The sequence below is a fragment of the Dreissena polymorpha genome, chromosome 5, assembly GCF_020536995.1.
Source record: "Dreissena polymorpha isolate Duluth1 chromosome 5, UMN_Dpol_1.0, whole genome shotgun sequence".
Lineage (NCBI taxonomy): Eukaryota > Metazoa > Mollusca > Bivalvia > Myida > Dreissenidae > Dreissena > Dreissena polymorpha.
In genome coordinates, this window is record NC_068359.1 from 63621784 (window position 1) to 63646272 (window position 24489).

General features: G+C 35.1%; 1 protein-coding gene across 1 annotated transcript in view; it reads left to right on the plus strand.

Moving 5' to 3' along the window:
* Positions 1 to 1547: 1547 nt before the first annotated feature.
* The window catches only part of LOC127881932 (TELO2-interacting protein 1 homolog), a 68425-nt gene continuing 45483 nt past the window's right edge, over positions 1548 to 24489 (plus strand). The window contains exons 1-9 of the mRNA XM_052430159.1: positions 1548 to 1637; positions 7474 to 7662; positions 7824 to 7963; positions 8828 to 8903; positions 9427 to 9578; positions 11019 to 11137; positions 11756 to 11855; positions 18497 to 18677; positions 23153 to 23364. Coding sequence (XP_052286119.1) covers positions 1636 to 1637; positions 7474 to 7662; positions 7824 to 7963; positions 8828 to 8903; positions 9427 to 9578; positions 11019 to 11137; positions 11756 to 11855; positions 18497 to 18677; positions 23153 to 23364 — 1171 coding nt within the window. The 5' untranslated portion in view covers positions 1548 to 1635. The remainder of the gene's footprint in view (positions 1638 to 7473; positions 7663 to 7823; positions 7964 to 8827; positions 8904 to 9426; positions 9579 to 11018; positions 11138 to 11755; positions 11856 to 18496; positions 18678 to 23152; positions 23365 to 24489) is intronic.

Consider the following 24489-nt stretch of genomic DNA (forward strand, 5'->3'; position numbering starts at 1 on the left):
AACTCATAAATGAAATTTCTCCACCTTTGTTAAATGATTTAATTGATAAGAGACAGTCAGTCATAAATTTAATATATATACCAATATTTTACAGATACCACAGGTACGCACAACAACATATGGTAAAAATTCTTTTATATATGCTGCCCCCTCGCTGTGGAACTCCCTACCAGAAGATTTTAGAAAATGTACAAATTTTTCGCAATTTAAAACTTTAATTGGGACATGGAATGGAAAAATCTGTACGTGCAAATGCTGTAGACTGAATGGGATTTCCACAGCAAGGGAGCATCACATCACTTAGTTTTAAGTTCACTTTCTACTATAATGTTATATAGTGTTAGATTTGCTTAGCTTTGTGTGCGTTGGATGCTTAGCATGCTCTATATGCTTTATTTATTTAAATGTTATATGCTGTTAGTATTTTTCTTAGCTTTGTATGCTTTGTGTGCTGTGCATGCTCTGTATACTTTGTAGGCCCTATATGCTTTATATGCTTTGTGTGATCTGTATGCTTTGTAGGCCCTATATATGCTTTATATGCTTTGTGTGATCTGTATGCTTTGTGTGCTTTGCATGTTTTAATGTGCTTTATATACTTTATATGCATTGTTTGCTTGTATACTTTGTGTGCTTTGCATGTGTTTTTTTGCTCTATTTACTTTATATGCCTTGTTTGCTTGGTGTATTTTTTGTGTGCTGTGTATGCCTAGTATATGTTGTATGCCTGGCATGCTTTGTGTGCTTTGTTTGCGTTGAATGCTATGTATGCTGTGTATACTTTGTGTGCCTTACGCTTTGTATACTCTGGTTGCTTTGTACGCTCCGTACGCTTTGTATGCTCTGCGTGCTATGTATGCTCTGTATGCTTGATATGTTTTGTATGCTCTGCATGCTGTGTCTAGTTGATATTTTATTCTTTCTCTTAAAAAATTATCTGACTTTTAATGTAGACAAATCTAAACTTTTTAGTACCGTATCTGATGTTGTAATATCATGCTATATATTTATATGTATATCTGCCTTTTAATTGTAGAACAATTTGTTTCCAGTCTTTCAGCTTTTATACACTTGTTATTTCTTATTCATCATGTTTTATAGTCGGTTGTACAAGCTGTCTGAGCTTATGTTTGTTGTTTAACTCTTGCCGACTCAAAATAAATCTTATCTTATCTTATCTTTATCGCTATGAAAGTATAAGTTCTCCTTATACCGAACCCTGCTACACACACGTCCTCAAATTGTGAAATTCTTCCACGAATTTTCTACTGCTACGCAATCTGTGGCACGTCGGACAAACCGCAACCATACATTTGACGCCAATGTGGTGAAAAATGTGCAGATTCGAACCCGGGACCTCACGCTTACAAGACCAAGAGAGCTAAGCGAGCCGCTTACGCATCTTAACACTGATCCCGCTTAAGTTCGTTACAATGACGAACAGATATTTTAGAATTGAGCTATGAATATGGAGTGGTTTACCATGCAATGAAATAGTTCATGTTAACCTCTTTGCTTTTCGGTATATTGTTATCGTTTCAATACTTACAGACTTTCCTCCCTTGCAATGAAACGCTGAGGTTTTCCAGAACTTTTTGAAAGACTTGTTCTTTCTTTTATAAAAAAAGTCTTTAGATGTAAGTGTGTCGTACTCGCAGATATACTTACTGCATTTTTTAATTATTATTTTTATATAACATTTAAGTCTAACTCGATAAGGAATTATATTTTAAACACATATTTTCGTGACAAAGTTTCATCACGAGAACCCATTGACATTGCTTTAAAGTTGAACCCATTGACATTGCTTTAAAGTTTAAGTGAAATAAATGTTAAACATGCTTCACTCAAAGATCTGACTTTAAAAACATAACTAGAATGAATGCTAACAAATAAGTGTAGAACCAGTCTTTTTCAACTAAAACAATAAACTAACAAAATTTTGAAGTAGTGGACCTTTGGTTGGGCACGGCTTAATCACTTTGGCCAAACAACAATGTGTTTAACAGGCTGTTTAACATTTCTTTAAAAACAATTAATCAAGAAATTTTCATTTTGGGCTGTCAAGGTCCTTTCCTTTAATAACCTTTGTTGTGAATCACTAGGGCCACCATGAAACTGAGATGTTTTTATCCGACACTTTCAAGCAAGAATGTTGCATCTTACATTAGCCTCTAAACCTATAAGTTTGCGCACCTTAAATTTCAATGGCATATCTTTCATGAAAGATCATTAGACAATAAATAAACCTGATATATACTTTATGATGTATCTTTTGTTTAACAAATAACGAGTGAAGTATGTTGGTTGACAGATAATAATAATGGAATTACATACCTTTAAACATTCGTGTATATGGTAGTCTGCGTCACACAGAATTACCCTATAAGATCGTTCATCGATTTTGATGACGTCACAGCGAGACCCTGGGATGTGTTTATAATAGCCGATATATGTTTTTGTGAATATGTGTTTATTTGTATTAAATATTTGTTGTTTTAGATGAATTTCGTGAATTAACTGTAATGAAAATAATGGTTTAAACAAAACTGGTCTTCATAAAAAACGAAAGATGAACGGTGGTCAGAGGTCTAGATAAAGTGTATTTACTAATGGAAAAAAGCTAAATAAAATTCTATTCACAATGGGGGCATAAAAGGCTGTCAACCCTTCTAATGACAGTTGTTTTGTGACAAAATCCCAAATTGACGCAGTGAGAACCTTCATCGCAATAGGCCGGACACGATTTTAACGTATGGCAGCGATTTTCCTCCTTCTTTATAAAGTACCGGTAAACGGTACTTTCCCAATCGAACGAAAATTCCCAAATTCCCAAAACGGTACTTTCCCAATCGAGCGAAAATTCCCAAATTCCCAATCGGCATCTGGAAAAATCCCAATCAGCGTCCGAATTTTTTCTCAAAACGATAGAAAGTTTCGTAAAAAAACCAACTTTCGGCGAGCGAACAAAGAAAATCGTATAGTTGTGTGTAACCACGCGCTCGATTAATTTCGGGTTTTATTATTCAGCGCATTCAATCAATAGAGTTGTTACTGTTTCCGGTTCTTTTGCCAGGCAGCCAGCGTACTGTTTTACGTCGGTTTGTAACCTTATCGTAGTTTGAAATGAGTCATAATAGCAAATATTATGCCAAAAAACCAATCGGAACCATCAATCACAGGACACATTGACAGCAATAATGATGCTGTGCAGGGAGGGATGCAAGCAACTGAGTGATGATGAAACATCAAAGATTGTTGAAATTTCACAAAAATGAAAGAGAGAGACATTGCTTTAAAAGAGATTAAAACAACTAGTAATTGATTTGGTGTGTTCTTTATAATATTTTGTTATTTATATAAACTTTATAACTTAATGGTCATTAAGGCATGCCTGCAAATGATTATTTAAATGGGTATGTTCAATTAAGTATGAACTGTATGATGTATTCAATAAGACCCAAACTTCACGACGCGATTTTCCCAATTTCAGGATTTCACGACTCGATTTTTCCCAATTTTGAGGTTTTCACGACTCAATTTTTCCCAATCGGACCGGTACGGGTACTTTTCCCAATTGGACAAGGAAAATCGCTGTATGGTCTCGTGTCAACATTTGGGGGTAAAATTTTCCGCATATACAGCATACTTTAATCGTATTGTAATACAAAGTACAGAGTCCAAAATACAAATTCTAGACGGGCCTCCAAGGGAAACTACTCTTACAACATTTTACGATCAAAACATTGACAAACATAGCCGTCTGGTGAAGGAAATGTGCAGATTTTAAACATTGTTTAGGCTATTTCTTTGGAACGAGGTCAGAAAAACTGACAATTTATATCATATTTATTTTTTTTTTCTCATGATTGTTGTCTTATCAGCTGTGGAAATTCTCGCGTTACAAAAGTGAACAGTTTTCGGGTACGTGCGTTCGAATGTTGCTTAGAAGTTTACGTCATAAAAAAGTACACGATCTTATAGGGCTGCACGAAGTTATAGGAATAGAGGATAGTTGCAATAATACAACTCCCAGCTATTGACCCTCTGGGTCCCTGGGAGTTGCATTTGATTACACGTTTATTCATGAAAAGATGCCGCCCAGAATCTAGGCGGGGCTAAGGGTTCCCGCTGTCGATCGCCATTGGCGCCATTAGCGACAAAATAAATATTCTGGCGAGTAAATTTTGCAAAATGTGATTTTTCGAAAAAACACATTTTTTCTGCGTAATTTTTCCTTTAAATGACATAAGACGCTCTGTTTACCAGTTGCTTTTCGGCAGTCTTTATGCAATTGATTTCTGTAATGTAAGCGACACTGCTGAAATCAATGGAGCATGCGACTGTCGCAAAGTGGCATGCAACGGTGATAATTGCGATTATCTGGGGTGTTGTTACAAGTTATCTTAATTGGTCGGCAGTCTTATTGCTTCAGAGATAAGGCAACATTGAAGTATACCGACTTTGCGCTTAAATGTGAAGTATTTGTCACACTGTGTCGAAGCCGATTCAAGACCATTACATTGACAACCATCACAATCAAAAAGGTAAGTATCGATTGTTTTTAGAAAAATCGGTGTAATTATAGAAAATAATTAAACATTTTTCATGTATTAGTTATACTTAAACGGTGACATATTTCTGTTTTACTCGTCAAAATGGCAAGTTCAGAGTTTATAACCACTTTTAGAAAGTGAACATAAGATTCTGGTAATTTTGAGAATCATTAAAAAAAATGCAAACATTTCCCCGCTCACAGTCACCAGCTAACAAACAAAAACAAAAAAGACAGTTGTTAATCAGAACTTCATTTCCTTCAATATGAATTCCAACACACAATCTATGCTTTGTGAACTCTTTATATCCTCAAAACTAATCAATTAATCCAATTTGACATTTGATATACACAAATGCTTATTTTATTTGTCTGTTGTGTTACGGGCTCTATGAAGAAGGTCATATGCTAGCACACATTTATATTATTTATATACTACACATTACTTGATTATAATTAGTATTATATTAATATTATATTTCCCTTTTTTGTATTTTCAGAATACCAGAAAGCTGCTGAAGCACCCAAACTGTGGCAACATATTCAGGCTGCCACAAAGGTGTCAATCAACAAGACTTACAACTGATTGAATGTGCCTTTATTCAATGAACAATGTTTAATGTGTTGTTATTATTCATAATACGGTTAATAAATCAATTCCTTTAACATACTGTAAAATGCTCAGTTTTTGTTTGTATTATAACAACATGATCTTAATTACCCAAATGTAGCCACAGTGTGGCGACAACTTTTAAAGCCCAGAGGGAACCCAGAGGGCTTTTATCTGATATATTAGCAACATAAACTCTTTTCTGGCATAAATAAGCACAGATTGATCGTAAATATATCCATAATGCGCAAATTAAAACAACTTACTTGATATGGTATGCTCGCATAATATTGATATTAATTCAAAGTTTCAAACGCGTCAACGGTTCATTTAAATGTGAATGTTTTTGCAATGGACAAAGCCGAGTATTCTGACAAATTTCCGAATTTGAAAACACGCTATAGACTATCTCCGGAATCCTAGGCGAGATAGATCTCGTGTCTAATCAACCAATCGTAATATTGGAACATCCTTAAGATAGATCGAATCGTCAATTCATAACTTTGGCTTTCGGTTTCATAACAGATTTTAAATAAAGTTTTTGCTTTGAGTATTTCTCCACAAATCACTCGCAAATTGATGTCGGTGATAACAGGTATTGTGTTTGTAACGCTGTATTAGGTTGATTGAACTCGATTTCATAGACATACCTGATAAATTATTTTTTGACATTAACAAATTGGTTAACAAGAAGAACTCTGAGCTGTACATATGTACTTATAAAAGCTCAAGAGCATTCAAGAAGAACTACATCTTACATGGTCATTAATCATTTGATTGCCATATTTCTTGCACTCTTAATAGGCAAAGTGTTTATTTCACCGTTGTGGGTCATTTTGATCGTGAAAATCATGTTATTTTGACCACAATAAGGAAATTAGTCTTGTTTTTTTTTACTGACAAGTGTTTTCCTTATATTGTTTACTAATATTCAACTTATTGAGCTTGATGGGAATTGAAATAAATATTGAGCTATCTTAACCCTTTGCATGCTGGGAAATTTATCGTCTGCTAAAATGTCGTCTGCTGAATTTCTACAATTAGCATTTCTTCGAAAAAAAAAAAAAAAATATCAGAATAGCAAACAGTTTGGATCCAGATGGGACCCCACGTTATGTGGCGTCTTATCTGGATCCAAACTGTTTGCAAAGGCCTTCAAAATTCGGTTCCCGCACTGAAAGAGTTAAAAACATATTTTTGGTTTTGAAACCTTCAATATGAGGTCCCATTTTGGAAAAATATATACTTTTTTTAATTTGAAATTGGTACCTATAACTGCCATAACTTTGAAAAAAACTAACACTGATGCATATTAATTTAACCAACCTTTCCTTAACACAAGCTCTTCTATGCTCAATGTCCCAGATAAGCTGCGTATCTGCATATTTCACCCAATTAAAATGTTTAAAAAACACAAAGAAATTCATTATAATGCATATTGAAAACGCAACCAGTTCAACTTTAACGCAAACTATTTAAATTTGATGTGTACTATACCGGCCTCGATCTAAAATGCTTTGCTCAATTTCGGTATTTTTTACTTTGGAGTAATATTGTACAGCAGCGACTTTTTTATTAATTCAAAAGTTAGCAAGCGTCTGGTTGACACAGGAGGAAAACAGTTATTCAAGTTATTCAAAAGCTATGCGTACTGAATTTGATAGCAAATTAAGTATCTGACCAAAATATTTACGATGTGAATGTTTTCCTTAAGCGTCTGTGCTTTCATTTTTTATCACGATGCATAATAAAAATGTCGAGGTCTAAAGATGTCCGTGATTGTGCGCCTAAATATCAGTATATCGCAAATTTTTTCAACCAAGAAGGAAAGAGCCAATATGCGCCGAATCATTTGTGTTATTAATTTTGTTAGAAACTTTGTATACAGCATTTGAAAATAGCGCGTTGACATCCAAAAACATGATGGAAAGTCCGTGACTAAAAACATCTGTCAAAAGTGGAAAAAGTAGTAGCCCTTGTAAGAAATGTTGACGTTAATGGGACAGAAAAAAATGATTGAAATGTGCACACTGCCTAAGGGTGTCATGATTGAGTTAACAATTATTTTCTTAAGTGTAATTTTAAAGACATCTGTCCATTTAAGTTAATCAAGACAGTTTACAATTTATTGAATAAATACAAGTGAGGGCTTTAACAGAAGAAAAGTAGCAATTATTTTGAGGTATGAATTTTTATAACTTATTTCACCCTATTCCAAGACTGAAATCACCCTATTCTTCAAAATCAATGGGTGAAAACCCTATCTCCCAAAAAAAGATCTGATACGCTGTATGCTGATATATTTCAGGGATGCCTTGCGCTCAGAAGCATTTTCTCGCCTGAAGCCCTTCTGTGTTCAGCTAACCCGCGAACACACCCGGGAAAATATTGCAAAGCTTTTCACTGCGCTGCAGTCTGTGGACATTGTATACCTTCAAGACCTTCAGGAATATGTCATCTTTCCATTAAGAATTATTCTTAAACATCCAAAGAAAAGGTATTGATTTGTTGTCGTTCAAAATTGTATACCTCTTACTCGTATAGCTTTGTATAAATACATGAATAAATGTGTTTTTAAGTGTTCAAATTTTATTCATAAAAGTTCCAAGCTTAAGTTATTTCATGTCTTCATATTGTTCACAACCATGACTATTGCAGTTCTCAGGACCTCTATCTGGACCTTTACGCATGCATGGAATATGTGTTGGGTCACACGAAGGTCACGAGATGGGACTTGTTTCATGACATCTTCCACACGGCCACCACCATGCTGTCCTGCCCGACAGACCAGAGCAAAGGTGAATATCTACTATTGCTTCACACATCTTTGTCAGAAAAATTATTGTGTAGAATAATTTTACAAAGATAGCGAACCCCTAAGTATGAACATTTTGTTCTTAGCTACAATATCTTTCAAAGCTAGACTTAAATTCATCTGTATATTATTTATACATTTTTACTCCAATAAAACAAAAACACGAATGACCGGGTTTTATGCTACGAAGACTCTTTGTAAAAGGAACGCAATATGAATTTGTTGTTCATATATGGCCATGTTGTTTAGTTTATAAAAGTATTTGCAAATGCATATGTGCATATTAATCCACTGTATCAATCACTAAATACATGCAGATGTTCTTGGATATATTTATCCCATTATCCAATATAATAATGGGTCTTATTTTAAAAATATAAATCTGGCCTGCATTCACAATTTATGTGTTTAAAACTTTTATGGACACAACTGTAGGTATTTCTGGACAAGGGTATATTATCAGTGAATTATGAGATTGGGACTTTTCGATTGAAAATGCTCAAATCATGTAACACGATGTGCAGACATTTGGCAATCTTCAGATTTAACTCTTTACCACTTAGATACATATTTTGACATGTTAGTAGTCCCTTAAAAAGTTATAGTTAATTGAAATCTTTTCTTTCTAGATTAAAGTTTTAAAGGCTTTATTTCCAACCCATAGATACTGATGAGCAGCAAACAGCATAAAACCTGAACAGACCGGAGTTATTTGCAGGCTGTTCTGGTTTTATGCTGTTTGCTCATAGCAATTTTCAATTTGCCTCTGAGTGGGAAAGGGTTTATTTAAACAACTAATCGACAAGTGCATTTGTATGAAAGATTGAATGCATTGTTGTTATTTTAGTGGCCCATCTGAGCGAGGAGTTGAAGATAGCTATCATACAGACCCTGAGGACGTTGGTGAAGAACGCTGAGTGCAGGTACTATATTTGAGCCTCGCTCTGTGAAAAGGGGGTTTAATTCATGTGCGTTAAGTGTTGTCCCAGATTAGCCTGTGCAGTCCACTCAGGCTAATTAGGGACAACACTTTCAGCTTTTATTATGCTTTTTGTTTTAGAAAAGTCTCTTTGTAGCAAAAATCTAGTTTTTGACGAAAGTGTCGTCCCTGATTAGCCTGTGCGAACTGCACAGGCTAATCTGGGACGACACTTTACGCACATGATTAAAACCCCTTTTTCACATAGCACGGCTCATATATACAGTCACAGTGGACACATTTTCCCTAAAGAGCCAGATGGTATGTGAAGTAGATGTGCTATTTATAGCAAAGAACATTTTTAATGGGTTATATGGTAGTAAATCAGGCCATGTTTTGTCCTTCAGTTGTCAAGTCCACATTATATTTACGTCCATGAAACACATTTTCCTGAATCATTAGTTACATACAAAAATTAAATGCAGATAAAAGCTTATTATTTTTTGAAAAAATAAATGTGTTCACAGCGTGGTGCAACAACTGTATGGGGTGATGTGCCTACCCCTTCTGGGCCACTCCGTGTCACTGCTTCTTAACATTGCTGAGATGGAGCGAGCTCGCAACCTTCGGATACTGGCCATGGAGTGCCTTCTGGACTTCAGTCAGGCAGATTCCAAGTGTGAGTGATGTATGAGTGGTTTCATAGGAAAATGGGTCTTATGCCATGGGCTGCCAGATTAGCTCCAGACCAGCCTGCGCATCAGCGCAGTCTAGTCAGGAGCTACCCTGTCCACTTTTAAGACTAGGAAACCTTTGCATGACTACACAGTGGCAAGTCTGGTCAGGAGCTACCCTGTCCGCTTTTGAGACTAGGAAACCCTTGCATGACTACACAGTGGCAAGTGTGGATCCTGACCAGACTGCATGATTGCGCAGGCTGGTTTGAAGGTGCACTGGGTGTATATGGCTTAAGACCCCCCCATTTTGCATGACACGGCTAATATAACATTTATTGGCTGATGCTTTTTTTTGCAAAACTGTTTCAAGAAATGTAAAATGTCTGATTTTTATGTTGTACACAACACATGTTCTTTATGTATTTAATCAAAGAATGCATTTGCTCACATGTCTGTCAATAATGATACAAAGTTTTACAAATTTATAAATAATTTCACACTCTTGAACATTAAGATGGAAAATTGCAGCTAATGCAATGTTAAGAGCCATACATGTTGTCCATTAACATGAAGAAGTCTATGAAACTGGTATTATCCCCATAAAAATTAATGTTAGAAAAAACATGTTGGAAATTTAAAGTGATATTATGGGCAACTAACAGTTTATAGGTGTCTATCGCAACCGTTGTTTATTTTTGGTGATTTCACTTCATATACACTTATATTTGCTAATGCAGCACCAACATACTAAAACAATATCCCGGAAAGAGAAAAATAATGCTTTTGAATATCAACCGTACTTTCGTTTGACAACTGATCACGCATGTACAATGTGAACCTAAATTTAGTTTTAGTGCAGATTCGTTTATACGACACAAAGACACATTTTTGTTTTACGGATCATTTCGGCTTACAGGACTGGGTGAGTCACGTAAAATATCCAATATAAAATATATTTTTATTAACAACTGGTAGCAAGATGAGTTGTAGATAATTGGTCAGTAACCACATTTTAACTTACTCTTTTGACCTGCTAATTTTTTTCAGCTCAATTCAACAGTAAAAAATGCCCATAATATCACTTTAAGAACGGTAATTGTCATCACTTGTTAAAATTGAGCTCATTTGAAGCCATCCATCATTGGAGTTGATGATTCTTAAATGTTTAATCACTGTTTTAGATACAATGAAATAAAATCAGCTGGGAAAACTTGACATAATACATGTGCCTAAAGTGTCGTTCCAGATAATCTTGTGCAATCTGCACAGGCTGATAGGGACACGACTTGCAGCTTTTATGGTGTATGTTTTTCAAAGGTAGTCTCATCTTAAGAACAAATCAGACGAAATGTGTCGGCTCAGATATAAGCAAGTGTAGACTTAAAAGCTGATCTGGGACGATACTTAACGGACATGAATTAAACCTGGTTTTCATATTGCAGTGAGCGCATGCATGAAGGCCGACATTGGTAACATGTATGCCTCATTTCTGCCTGGAATCTCTGTAACACTGTGCAAGATCATCACAGGGGACACCAAGCAGGGATATGCAGTCACTTCAGTAAGTGTGCATGAAGAGAACTGGTTTTAGAGCAGAAGCGGTATCTTTGCATGTACTTTCTCTATTAAATTGTGGTGCTTGTAAAATGTACAGTTTTCAATTAGGTGTTACTTACCCGATATCCTTATCCGCTTTATGTTTGGTGCTTCCAATTTCAATCTTTATATATTAAAGGCTAGCGATTATTAATGTATAAAACTGAAAAACTATTTATGGGCAAAAAAGCAGAATGTATTTGTTTTTCACAGTATGTTTCTACATGTCGAAAGAATTGACAGGTTGAGAGACTGGTACTGATATACATATACCTTGTTCTGTGAAAACTGGGCTTTAGGCATGTGCATAAAGTGTCGTCCCAGATAGCCTCTCCACCAATTCAAATCAGGAACAACACTTTCCACTAGACTTTATTTTGGTTTATTACAAGAAACTTCCTTGAGACAAAACAATTCCATTAAAGCGGCAATTGTTGCCCCTGATGAGCCAGTGTGGAAACTTTAAGCACATGCAATAAGCCCAGTTTGAGTGTTCCCAGAACACTGCTATTATATTTGTGTTGTTTGTTGTTGACAGAAGGCCATCTACTGCTATTATATTTGTGTTGTTTGTTGTTGACAGAAGGCCATCTACGTGTGGATGCGTATAGTGAGCCTGGTGATGGATGACAGACTGCTGGAGATCTACAGAAACAAGCAGAACAGCAAGTCACAGCAACAGAGTGAGTAGTAACATAGTTGGAAGTTGAATTAACAGAGTGAGTAGTTGTAGCAACAGCGTCAGTAGTCCTGGCTTGTCTAAATGTTTACTTTTGAAGACATTCAGGGAATTGCAGACAAGAACTTCTATGGCCCCCTTCTGTGTACCACTTCAATATTGATTATGCTACTACCATAGTAACACTCACCCATAATAGGTGGTAAATCTGTTTGTTTTTGTTGATATCTCTCATGTAAAAAATCAATAAGGCACTGTTCCACAATCAACAAATTATGAATAAATCCCTACTGGCAACATTGAAAAGTGAAAAAAACGGAAAAAAAATATGGAAGAAGCTGCTTTTCTGGCTTTCTTTATTTACATTTCATTCCGTTGCTTTGACAGGCCAGATTATTGACAATAAAACACTCTTAATTCTTATATTAATATGACTTTAAATCTTTTATAGAATATCATTTTAATGTATATCTTTTGAAAAGTGTGCATTTATTTGCAAATCTTTTTAATGTATATCTTTTGAAAAGTGTGCATTTATTTGCAAATCTTTTTAATGTATATCTTTTGAAAAGTGTGCATTTATTAGCAAATCTTTTTAATGTATATCTTTTGAAAAGTGTGCATTTATTAGCAAATCTTTTTAATGTATATCTTTTGAAAAGTGTGCATTTATTAGCAAATCTTTTTAATGTATATCTTTTGAAAAGTGTGCATTTATTTGCAAATCTTTTTAATGTATATCTTTTGAAAAGTGTGCATTTATTTAATGTATATCTTTTGAAAAGTGTGCATTTATTTGCAAATCTTTTAAATGTATATCTTTTGAAAAGTGTGCATTTATTTGCAAATCTTTTTAATGTATATCTTTTGAAAAGTGTGCATTTATTTGAAAATCTTTTTAATGTATATCTTTTGAAAAGTGTGCATTTATTTGCAAATCTTTTTAATGTATATCTTTTGAAAAGTGTGCATTTATTTGCAAATCTTTTTAATGTATATCTTTTGAAAAGTGTGCATTTATTTGCAAATCTTTTTAATGTATATCTTTTGAAAAGTGTGCATTTATTTGCAAATCTTTTTAATGTATATCTTTTGAAAAGTGTGCATTTAATTGCAAATCTTTTTAATGTATATCTTTTGAAAAGTGTGCATTTATTTGCAAATCTTTTTTATGTATATCTTTTGAAAAGTGTGCATTTATTTGCAAATCTTTTTAATGTACAGTACAGCCAAGGCGGAACAAACATTATCCGCGGCTACGCCACGGCAAGATTATTTATATGCGGCAGCCGAATCATGTGTTCTGGCGGCGAATCGCCGCGGCACTCGGCATCGTTCCGCGCAACGACGCCGAGCCTGTATCAACCTCGCGTACTTTCGTGGAGTGAATCCGCCGCATACGTACGCGGCGGATCAAGTGAATAGATATACATCTACATGTTCATTTGTGAGGCATAGAAACCTAGATTTACGCCACTTTCATAGTTATTAGTTTCATGTTATAAAGTGATATCATGGGCATCGTAAAGTTTATAGGTGCCTATCGTAACCGTTGTTTATTGTTTGTGTGTTCACTTATATACACTTATATTTGTTAATGCAGCATCAACATACTAAAACAATATCCCGAAAAGAGGAAAATAATGCATTTGAATATCAACCGTACTTTGACAACTGACGACAAAAATTATTTGATTTACGATGTAAATCTAGGTTTAGTACAGATTTGTTCATACGACACAAAGACACTATTTTGTTTTGTTTTAGTCATGTAAAATATCGACTATAATAAAAAAAATGTATAAACAACTGGTAGGCTAGCAAGATGTGTTGCAGATAATTGGTCAGTAACCACATTTCAACAAACTATTTTGACCTGTTACTTCTTTTCAGCTCAATTTTCAACAGTTAAATGTGCCCGTAATATTACTTTAATAAGTGGATATGATTTTTATATGATGCTTTACAGAATATTTATATAATATCACGTCTTTAAATATATCGATATTTATTCTAAATGAAGCCTTTAATTAGATATTTGCAAAATATAATGGTAACCGCTTCTATATACACACGATGTAGCGTTTATGTGTTTGAATGTTCATGTACATGTAGTAACATATTTTTATTTCCGTTTCAGTGTAGGGCTGTTTTATTCAAGCGGTTTTACAAGGACAGCGTAAGTCTGAAGTAAATTATAACGTGTGTGGTAACCGCTTCTAAACACGATGCAGCGTTACCAGTAATTTGTTATTAACATATTTTTATTTCACTTTCAGTGTTTGGCTGTTTTATTCAAGCAGTATTACAAGGACAACGTAAGTCGGAAGTAAATGGCAAAAATCTTTATTACAAATAACTATTGTTTTTGATTGCATAAATCATAACACATTATCAACATACTTTAATTATATTGAAATAGCGTTTTTTATGTTTGTGTTTCAGGAGCTTTATCAATTATTTTACATCTGTGATAAGTCTGAATTTTCGACAAATAACACAATTCGAATACATTTAATATTAAATAATGTCACACAATACACAGTTCCATGTTCTGGGTTGATTTACATATTAAAAAACGACAGCTCGCCCAGTCCTTCCTCAAGCAAACGTTCTGTGCCTTCAAACTGCTAATTGACTCTGCTAAAATATAATAGCAAAAACAACATGCAATTATAAATCCACCCATCTTCTGGAGCCTTGACCACTCGTAGGTGCGAAAACAGCTGCCTGGTCGCCTTGATGTCTCGATATGAAAGGGAAAACAATTGTACATAATTACGTGACCTTGTTAATGTGTGAAATACATTATTTACGGGCAGGAAACTTACTTACTTGCCAGGCACACTAAATATGCTTATATGATAATACCTGTTGACGTAAAAATAAAACCAAAAACAAATATGTTTGTTGATCATTTAAAGTTTTCCATTGGTCATCTAACAGTTAATAGGTGTCTATCGCAACCGTTATTTATTGTTTTTGTTTTCACTTAAGATACACTTACATTTGTGAATGCAGCATCAACATACTAAAACAATATCCAGGAAAGAGAAAGTAATTCATTTGTATATCAACCGTACTTACGTTTTTCCCAATTTACGACAGAAAGTATTCGATTTACGATGTGAATTTAGTTTTAGTGCAGATTCGTTCAAACGACACAAAGACACTATTTTGTTTTACGGATCATTTCCGCTTAGAAGAATGTCCAGTCATAACAAATATCTAATTTTATAAACAGCCGATAGCAAGATGAGTTGCAGCTAATTGTCAGTAACCACATTTTCACTAACTAGTGTGACCTGTTTATTCTTTTCAGTTCAATTCAACAGTGAAAAATGCCCATAATATCACTTCAATATAAAATAATAATGAAACGGTGCAGTGAATAGACGCACACAAAGTAACTTAAACTACTTAAGCCAATTCTTAAAATGACAAAGATAAATTATTATTGAAATTGAATTAATACATGCCCTTGAGTATCGTGTTTTATTTTGATGACTTTGATTTTTGTTAAATTTTCAGGATTACAACAATTTGTTTATAAACGGGAATGCACTCACTAAAAACACAACAGCACCCTCTTTATAAACTATGTTATCTATTTTATTTTGAATCTGCGCACATTAAATATTATGATTTGACATATTATTATAAATGTTCTTTTTTTTTTTTTTAACAACTAATCATTTAAAAAAGATTGTTTATTTTATGATACATGTACGCATCGACTCGGTGTCATGTCGCGGATCGAGGCTTGCCTCTGCATGCCGCGGCGGACAGATGCAAAGCTTCGCGGCGAAACTCGACTTGCCGCCGCATACTTACGCGGCTTCAAAAGCTGACGCGGCATCGACTCGTTTCGCCTTGCCGCCGCGGATCGCGAAATATGTTTGTTCCGCCTTGGCTGTACTGTATATCTTTTGAAAAGTGTGCATTTATTTGCAAGACAAGGCTTTGATTTTGCAGATTCAGTATCTTTAAGAGTAAAAATAGGAGATAAAGGAAAGAAGTAATTCTCTACAAGAAGTTATATCATTGGATTTCCAGGAAAAAACAAGAACATTTAATAGAGATTTTAGTGCATGTTGCAAACATATCAATGCTCATAAATATTTGATATTGTAATGCATGGTGCTGCAACAATATATCGGTATATATCACAATACGCAATCCGCATATTGTATCGCAATACGATTTTCATCATACCGGTACGAAAATTCTACAAAAATTCCTCCACATTTCATCCAGAAAAGCCATCCAAAATAATAATATTTTTAATAAAAATTAATTGATACGTAAAAATAGCATTCTAAAAAGTCTATTATACGGAGTAGCTATGTTACATGGGAGTCCGCAAGATCTACTTTTGCAAGTCATACTGTTAAGTTTAAAATGAAGATCATGGCACTACGAAAAAACAGTAGTAATGACTTAATAAAAATGTAAATTGATGTTATTATAAACAGAAGTAATAATGATAATTTTTTTCTTTAGGTAACAGCATTTTGATAAGTTAAACAACCGGCTTTTAAACATCCAGAATTCTCTTTCTGGTTATTCTTCTTCTTGTCGGCTTTTATTATAAGTCTAAAAATGGTAGACGAAACGAACGCCGAGTTTGACACAATTGCACAATATTTTTATTAATGTTTAATTTAAATATCCAATGGACAAAATAACAATTCTAATCTTTCATAACAAAATGCTTTGTAAAGCCAAACAAAAAGAGTTAATTGTGTTTATAAAGCATTTTGTGAAAAAGGCTAGAATTGCCAATAGGATATAACTAGAACCTTAACAAACGATACAAAGTTTAAGTTCTTGTAATTAAGTTGGTTTTGGTGATTAGCTGGCGAGTTATTATTCCTGTACAATTTAGCAATATATTGCAATATATTGCAATACGGGTTTTTGAACTGACAATATATTGCAAAACAGTTTTGGCGTATTGTTGCAGCACTAGTAATGCACATTTCACAAAGTATTAAAAATATTTATGACAATTTTGGCCTGTGTTCAACTTGAATTAAAAATCACAAGATGATCTTGAATGAAAATGAATATTGCCATTGGACAATATGTTAAGAATTAAAGGGAATGTCAACCGCGATTGACAAAAAAAGAAAAGTTCTAAAATACTGTATTTTTTTACAATTTATAGTTTATATTGATTAAAATAACACGACTGGTATATTACATCACTTGAAAAAAGTTCATATTTTCAGTATATTTGGTAATAAAATTTCGCGATGTGAAATCGTAAGTACATCGCGAAAATAGGGGACACACAATATGCACACTATAAAAAACGCAAGTAGATTGATCATTTTATATATATTATATTTACAATTCACTATGCATGCACAATTGGAATTTCTGGGTTTACCACATGACGATAATGATCAATCTACTTGCCTTATTTATAGATAAAGGGACTGTCAACCACGAATGACGAGACAAGAAAAGTTCTAAAATACTGTATTTTTTTACAATTGTTAGTTTATCTTGATTAAAATATCACGACTAGTGTATTACATTACTTAAAAAAAAGTTCATATTTTCAGTATATTGGATGATAAAATTTTACGATGTGAAATCGGAAGTGTATCGCGAAAATAGATGACATAACGAGATACACACTATAAATAACGCAAGTAGATTGATCATTTTATATATAAAATATATACAATTTACTACGCATGCACAAATTGCATTCATGGGTTTACCACGTGACGATGATGATCAATCTACTGGCGTTATTGATAGTGAACTGGTAGTTACCTGGTAGACATACCCAGTAAAATTTCTTACCAAATATACTGAAAATATGAAAACTTGACAACTTTTTTCAAGTAATGTAATATACAAGTCGTGATATTTGAATCAATATAAACTAATAAATGTAAAAGAATCTGGTATATTACAACTTTTCTTTCTTGTCGTGGTTGACAGTCCCTTTTACTGGTATTTACCTGGTACCTGTACCCAGTAAAATTTATTACCTAATATACTGAAAATATGAAGACTTAACAACTTTTTTTAAGTAGTGTAATACACCAGTCGTGATATTTTAATCAATTTAAACTTATAATTATAAAAAAATACAGTATTTGAGAACTTTTCTTTTTTCGTCAATCACAGTTGAGGATCCCTTTAACAGATTGGTATAAATAGCATCTTACTTATAAATAGTGCAAATACATGTATTCAACTTTTAACAGTACTGCCGAAAGCTATACATGCATAAGCCTTTGTGTGGATGTCAATAATAGGGACATGTATAGAAATACATAATCTGTTAGTAAATCACTAAAAAATGGTTACATTATTCTGAGCTACTCATGCAAAAATGGGTCTTATTCTATATGCACAAACTTGCCAGGAGCTAAACTGTCTTGGTCTCAATAGGGGACAATATAGCTCTAGACCAGACTGCTCAAACTGCATGAATGGCATTATACCTTTATTTGCATGACACGTCTCATCGATTGGATAACTTTCCCACATCCAGAGCATCTAAATGAACGTCTTGGTTGATTAAGGAAATGAAAGTAAAATTTATAGAAATATGAAAACCGTGAATAATTCACTGTAAATTACTTTCAAAATTTATTTCTTGACTTACCCGGCGTACAGAGCAACTAGATGAGCGCCTGGCTGGGCTGGTGGTAACCCGTGACAACGGCTGGCTGGCCTCGACCAGTGACAATCTGTGCATCCTGGTGAAGCAGGTGACCAATGTGAGGAGTCACTGTAACTGGCGTGTGCGGCTGGGCCTTGTGGAGTGTGCTGAACACCTGCTGCTGCACTGTAACAGGTAGGTAGAGGACACAGTGATGTAGTGCATATGGTGTCCGCCTAGTGATTGGGAGGTCATGGGTCTGATCCCCACTGTGGGAGCTTTCTTTAGATTTCTCCCATAGACGCAAAGTACTGGTTTAGTCCCAGGCAATGGACTCAAGGCACAGTACTGGTTTAGTCCCAGGCAATGGACTTGAGAGAGTTTCAAATAAGCCTTAGACTTTCTATGCAATCGAGCTAAAGTAAATAGGTAGGTACACACGACAATGGGTTTCTACTGTTGGTGCCTCACTCTTGTAGGTACACAGACTGCAGGGTTTGTCTACTGTTGGTGCCTCACTCTTGTAGGTACACAGACTGCAGGGTTTGTCTACTGTTGGTGCCTCACTCTTGTAGGTACACAGCCTGCATAGTTTGTCTACTGTTGATGCCTCACTCTTGAAGGTACACAGACTGCAGGGTTTGTCTACTGTTAGTGCCTCACTCTTGTAGGTACACAGCCTGCAGGGTTTGTCTACTGTTGATGCCTCACTCTTGTAGGTACACAGACTGCAGGGTTTGTCTACTGTTGGTGCCTCACTCTTGTAGGTACACTGACTGCAGGGTTTATCTACTGTTGGTGCCTCACTCTTGTAGGTACACAGACTGCAGGGTTTGTCTACTGTTGGTGCCTCACTCTTGTAGGTACACAGACTGCAGGGTTTGTCTACTGTTGATGGCCTCACTCTTGTAGGTACACAGACTGCAGGGTTTGTCTACTGTTGATGCCTCACTCTTGTAGGTACACAGACTGCAGGGTTTTTCTACTGTTGGTGCCTCACTCTTGTAGGTACACAGACTGCAAGGTTTGTCTACTGTTGGTGCCTCTCTCTTGTAGGTACACAGACTGCAGGGTTTGTCTACTGTTGATGGCCTTAGTTGCAATTTGCTACAGATAATCCTCGTACTGGAAAAACAGGGCTTAATGCATGTGCTTTAAGTGTTGTGTGTGTGGTTATCTGGGACAACATTTTTGCCTTGAAGGATTTTTTTAAGAGGAGATTTCCTTAAAACAAAAGTACAATAAGTATGGAAAGAGTTTTCTCTGATTAGCCTGAGCAGCCTGCACAGGCTTATCTTGAACGTTTCTTGCACAGGCTTATCTAGAACGTTTCTTTGCGCACACGCATTTACGACTTAGATATGTATTTTGATACATTTGTAGTCCTTTAGAAAGTTGCATTCAATTAAATACCTTACTTACTAAATTTTAAGTTTTAAAGGCTTAATTTGCACACCTAATATACTGATGAGCAGCAAACTGCGTAAAACCTGAACAGACTGCGAGTAACTCGCAGGCTGTTCTGGTTTTATGCTGGTTGCAAAAAAGCCATTTTCTTTTTGCTTTTTATGGGGGAAAGGGTTAAGCTCTGTTTGCTCCAATTTACAAAAGCTGGCTCTGTTGATTACTAAAACCAAACACCCTGAATGTACTAATCTGTGGAATTCTTAATCACTTGAAACCAATAAGAAATAGGAATAAAGCTTTTATCCCCTTACCCTAGTTAGATATAGTACTTTAGCCCTTACCGCAATTCGATGCGGTAGTTCATCAGTTAATCCCAATAAAATAAAATATTTAACCCCAATAAGAAACAGGAGTTAAGTACTTAACCTTACCTTAAATAGATAATTTGTGAAGCTTTTAACCCCAATTAGATACAGTAGTATAGCAAATAAACCCAAAGAGATACATTATTTAAGAACTTAGCCCCATTAATCACACTAGTTTAGCACTTAAACCAAATCAGATACAGTAGTTACGAACTAAACCCTTAGAAGATAGAACAACAGCATTTATCATTACTTTGTAAAGGACTACACATGCGTCAAAATACGTATCTAAGTGGTCAAAGGTTACACACTCAGATACCATAGTTTGGGATTCACCAGAACCCTTAACCCATTTATGCTTAGTGGACTCCCCACCCTTCTAAATTGAATCAATTTATTTCCAAAATTAGGGATTTCTAGTATATTTATTTCTATATTAAAAATATTTCTTACAGAAATTCTTTAAGCAAACAGCGCAGACCCAGATGAGATGCCACATCATGCACCGTCTCATCTGGGTATACGCTGTTTGCCAAGGCCTTTTTTCTAGACGCTAGGCATAAATGGGTTAACTGTTAAAGTTCCTGGAGATCCTTGTCTCCTGGATAAGTGACAAGTACCTAAAGGTTGCCCAGAGCAGCAGGAAAGGGCTGAGCTCTTGAATCGCGTTGTGGGTAAATGGGCTAGATGCATGTGGTTAACCCTTAACCACTTAGATACGTATTTTCAAGCATTTATAGTCCCTTAGAAAGATATATTTAATTTAAGACCTTTCTTACTAGATTTAAGTTTTTAAGACTTCATCTCCAAACCTTAGATACTGATGAGCAGCAAACAGCATAAAACCTGAACGGACTGCGAGTTGATTGCAGGCTGTTCTGGTTTTTATTCTGTTTGCACAGAGCCATTTTCACTTTGCTTGTAAGTGGGAAAGGGTTAAAGTGTTGTCCCCATACGCATAGGCTAATCAGGGATTGAAACTATACGCCTTAACAGTTGTTAGACGGTGAACCCTGTTACAATGCATTTGTTGAGGACTAAGCCCCTATTAGATACAGTAGTTTGGCATGGACCTCCTCAAAGGTTCAGTACTTTACCACTAACCCCTCTAGAGGTAAAGATTCAATCATCACTATTGTAGCATTCTATAAATCACCCCATCAGACATTAATTACTGGTTCTATCCAGGAAATGGACAAGCGAGTCTATCAATAAGTCTGAGGCTTTTGATTCAATTGAGCTTAAGATAAATAGTTTTAAACTAAACTGACCCTTCCTCCCCATGCCTCTCTCCAGTTCCATGAAGGCTTGTGTGCCCAACTTCCTGGAGATCCTGGTTTCCCTAATCAGTAATGAGTACCCCAAGGTCACAGAGGGCAGCAAACAAAGGCTCAGCTCTTGAGTCGTAAAGTGTCATCCTAAATAAGCCTGTGCAGTCAGCACAAGCTAATCTGGGACAATACTTTGTGCTTGTAAAGTTACAGCCCAGTTATTGTTTATTCATATAACATAAATATTATGTTATATAATATAACAATATGATAGAAATTTAATTACAGATAATATTAATAATTTGATAAGAATTAAAAAAAAAAATTAGTTATCATAATTGTATTTCAGAAATTAAATAGATGTTTTAATAATGTAAGAAAATGTTAAAAGTTTATTTCCATCAATATTTATAAATAAAATAACTGTTATAATTAATGATACATCTGATATCATGATAATAAATGTTCAGAATATTTGAAGATTTATTTCTAGCAAGTAGAAACTGATTCAAAATAATTGAAGGTTTATTACTAGCAAGTAGAAACAAGACATATCATTGCATTCATGGTGGAGTAGACTATGTCAAAGATAGAGACTGTGTATTTAACAAGGCATTCAATTGACGAAATGGTCAACCATATTGACATAGGACTTCTATTACCTCACATAGCCATTGAATTATGCCAGATGAAAGGGTTATAGTAATGCCTTATTTGCATCAATCATACAAAGTTGCATCAGTCATACAAAGTATTGCACCGGGAAACGTAATCTTATTCAACGATAAGAATACATTAAAACTTTATATCACCACAAATAATCAAACTAGATGTCTAGTGGGATTATTCGACAAGTGGTAAATACATGAATAAATTGGGTTCTCCAGTACATTTAGCAATTCAACCAATCAACAATAAGCACGTGAAGAAACGCACACTAATGACCAATCGAAGTTATAATTGAGTTTTATGCAAATTAACCTGTAAACAAAATGTAGATGTTTTGTCAGAATAGAGGACTCTGCACTTAGATTTTGAGGTGAACAGATCAAGAAAGATCCAATCATGAAGTTGTCAGACTGTACTTGTATATTTAAGAATATGAATTATATTAGATATTAAATTGGACTGGAATTCACATATGGCGTTGTTGTTGAGTATTTCATTACACGTTGTTATACGAATAAATTAACATTAAAAGAAAGGGACAGACTTGCCCTATTGGCATGTAGCAAAATGTAGTTAATGCGAGTCACGTCATTATGACGTGAACTTTGTTTGTTACTATGTGTTCGCCACGAACAATAAGCGATAAAGTGACATGCTTAAACAGCTGTAAAGCTCAGAATTCTGATACAACACAATAAATAAGTTCTTGGCCCCTATTTGATACAGTAGTTTGGCATTTACAGTACCACCAAAAAGTTACATTAGTTAATCACTGACCTCTCCAGAGGTCAAGAGGTTTGATCCCCACTGTTGGAGCGTTCTTTAGCTCTCCCCAATAGACATGAATTACTGGTTTTACCCGGGGGTTAAGAGGGCTTAAATATAGCCTTACACTTTTGCTTCAATAAAGCTTTCAAAAATAGGTAAAAACAAAATTGACCCCTCCGTCTCTCTCCAGTTCCATGAAGGCATGTGTGCCCCACTTCCTGGAGATCCTGGTGTCCCTGATCAGTGACGACTATTCCAAGGTTGCCGAGGGCAGCAGGCACGCGCTAGAGCTCTTCTCCACCAGCCAGTCGGTCACAGACCAGCAGCACAGGCTAACGGAGCTACTGGAGGACAACATGCTCAAACTCACCACCTCTCTTCCCAGGCAGATACAGACTGCTGGTAAGGCCCTAGCTGTTTTCATGTGTAATAAAGATAGAAATAGAGTGGCTGCAGTCTGGGAAAACTGGGCTTAATTCGTGTGCGAAATGTGTCCTCTCAGATTAGCCTGTGATGAATGCAGGATGGTACTTAACACTTTTACTGGAATTTTACTAAGAAGAGAATGCCTTTTATGTGGTGAGTAATTATATCAGGTTTAGTACTTGTAGTTAAGTGGCCAGTAAATTAAATTTTTTATCCTGTCACATGCCTTTAAATCAGCCCGATAACCAGGTAACCTAATATCCCAAAAGATGACAGGCTAGATAGGCTAGATGACCACGTGATGTCGAATATCTGTCAGTTGCTCTCCGCGCATGCGCATGCCTGTACTATTTCCTTTTAATAAAATATACTTTATTTCCATTAAAAAAATACAAAATAAATTTAAAGTACTGTTTGTTTAAATATTATTGTTTTAACAGCATAATTAAGTCTTTGTGTATTAAATTAATAAGGTTGACTCGATTTCTGTGTTGTTTAACAAGATAAAAGCTAGTCTAAGCGTTTTGCATGACGTGACATCACAATGTTTTTGTTCGAGGTTTTTTTTTCCCATATTTAATATTTAAACACAAAATAATCGAAAACTAGATATTTTAGAAACATTTCAATGAATGTTGTAAATGTGACAGGATAAATAGAATAATAGGTTGGTGACGTGGATGGAGAATGGTTATCTGGCTCGTCGGAGGATCTTATCGGGTGAGCCGAACTTCCTCTGACTTGCCAGATAACCATTCTCCATACACGTCGCCAACCTATTATTCTCTTTATATCATACCGCTGAATTGATATCTGCCTGATATAATGCTGCCTAGTATAATTGACCAGTCCCTGAATTATCGATCGCTCCGCCCACATAGTCACGTGGTCTAGTGATTAGAAAACTCCGACAAGCAGATCGCAATTATAGCGGATTACGTGAGGGAAATTCTATATCTGTAATGATGTATTATGCTCTTTTCTATAAAATAAATTATTAAAGCCGCACACTAAACTAAACTGCTTTGTAAAACGTTAATACAATCATAAAAACTTTAGAGAGAAATGGCGTAATCAAAATAAATGAGTTAACGGCAGACT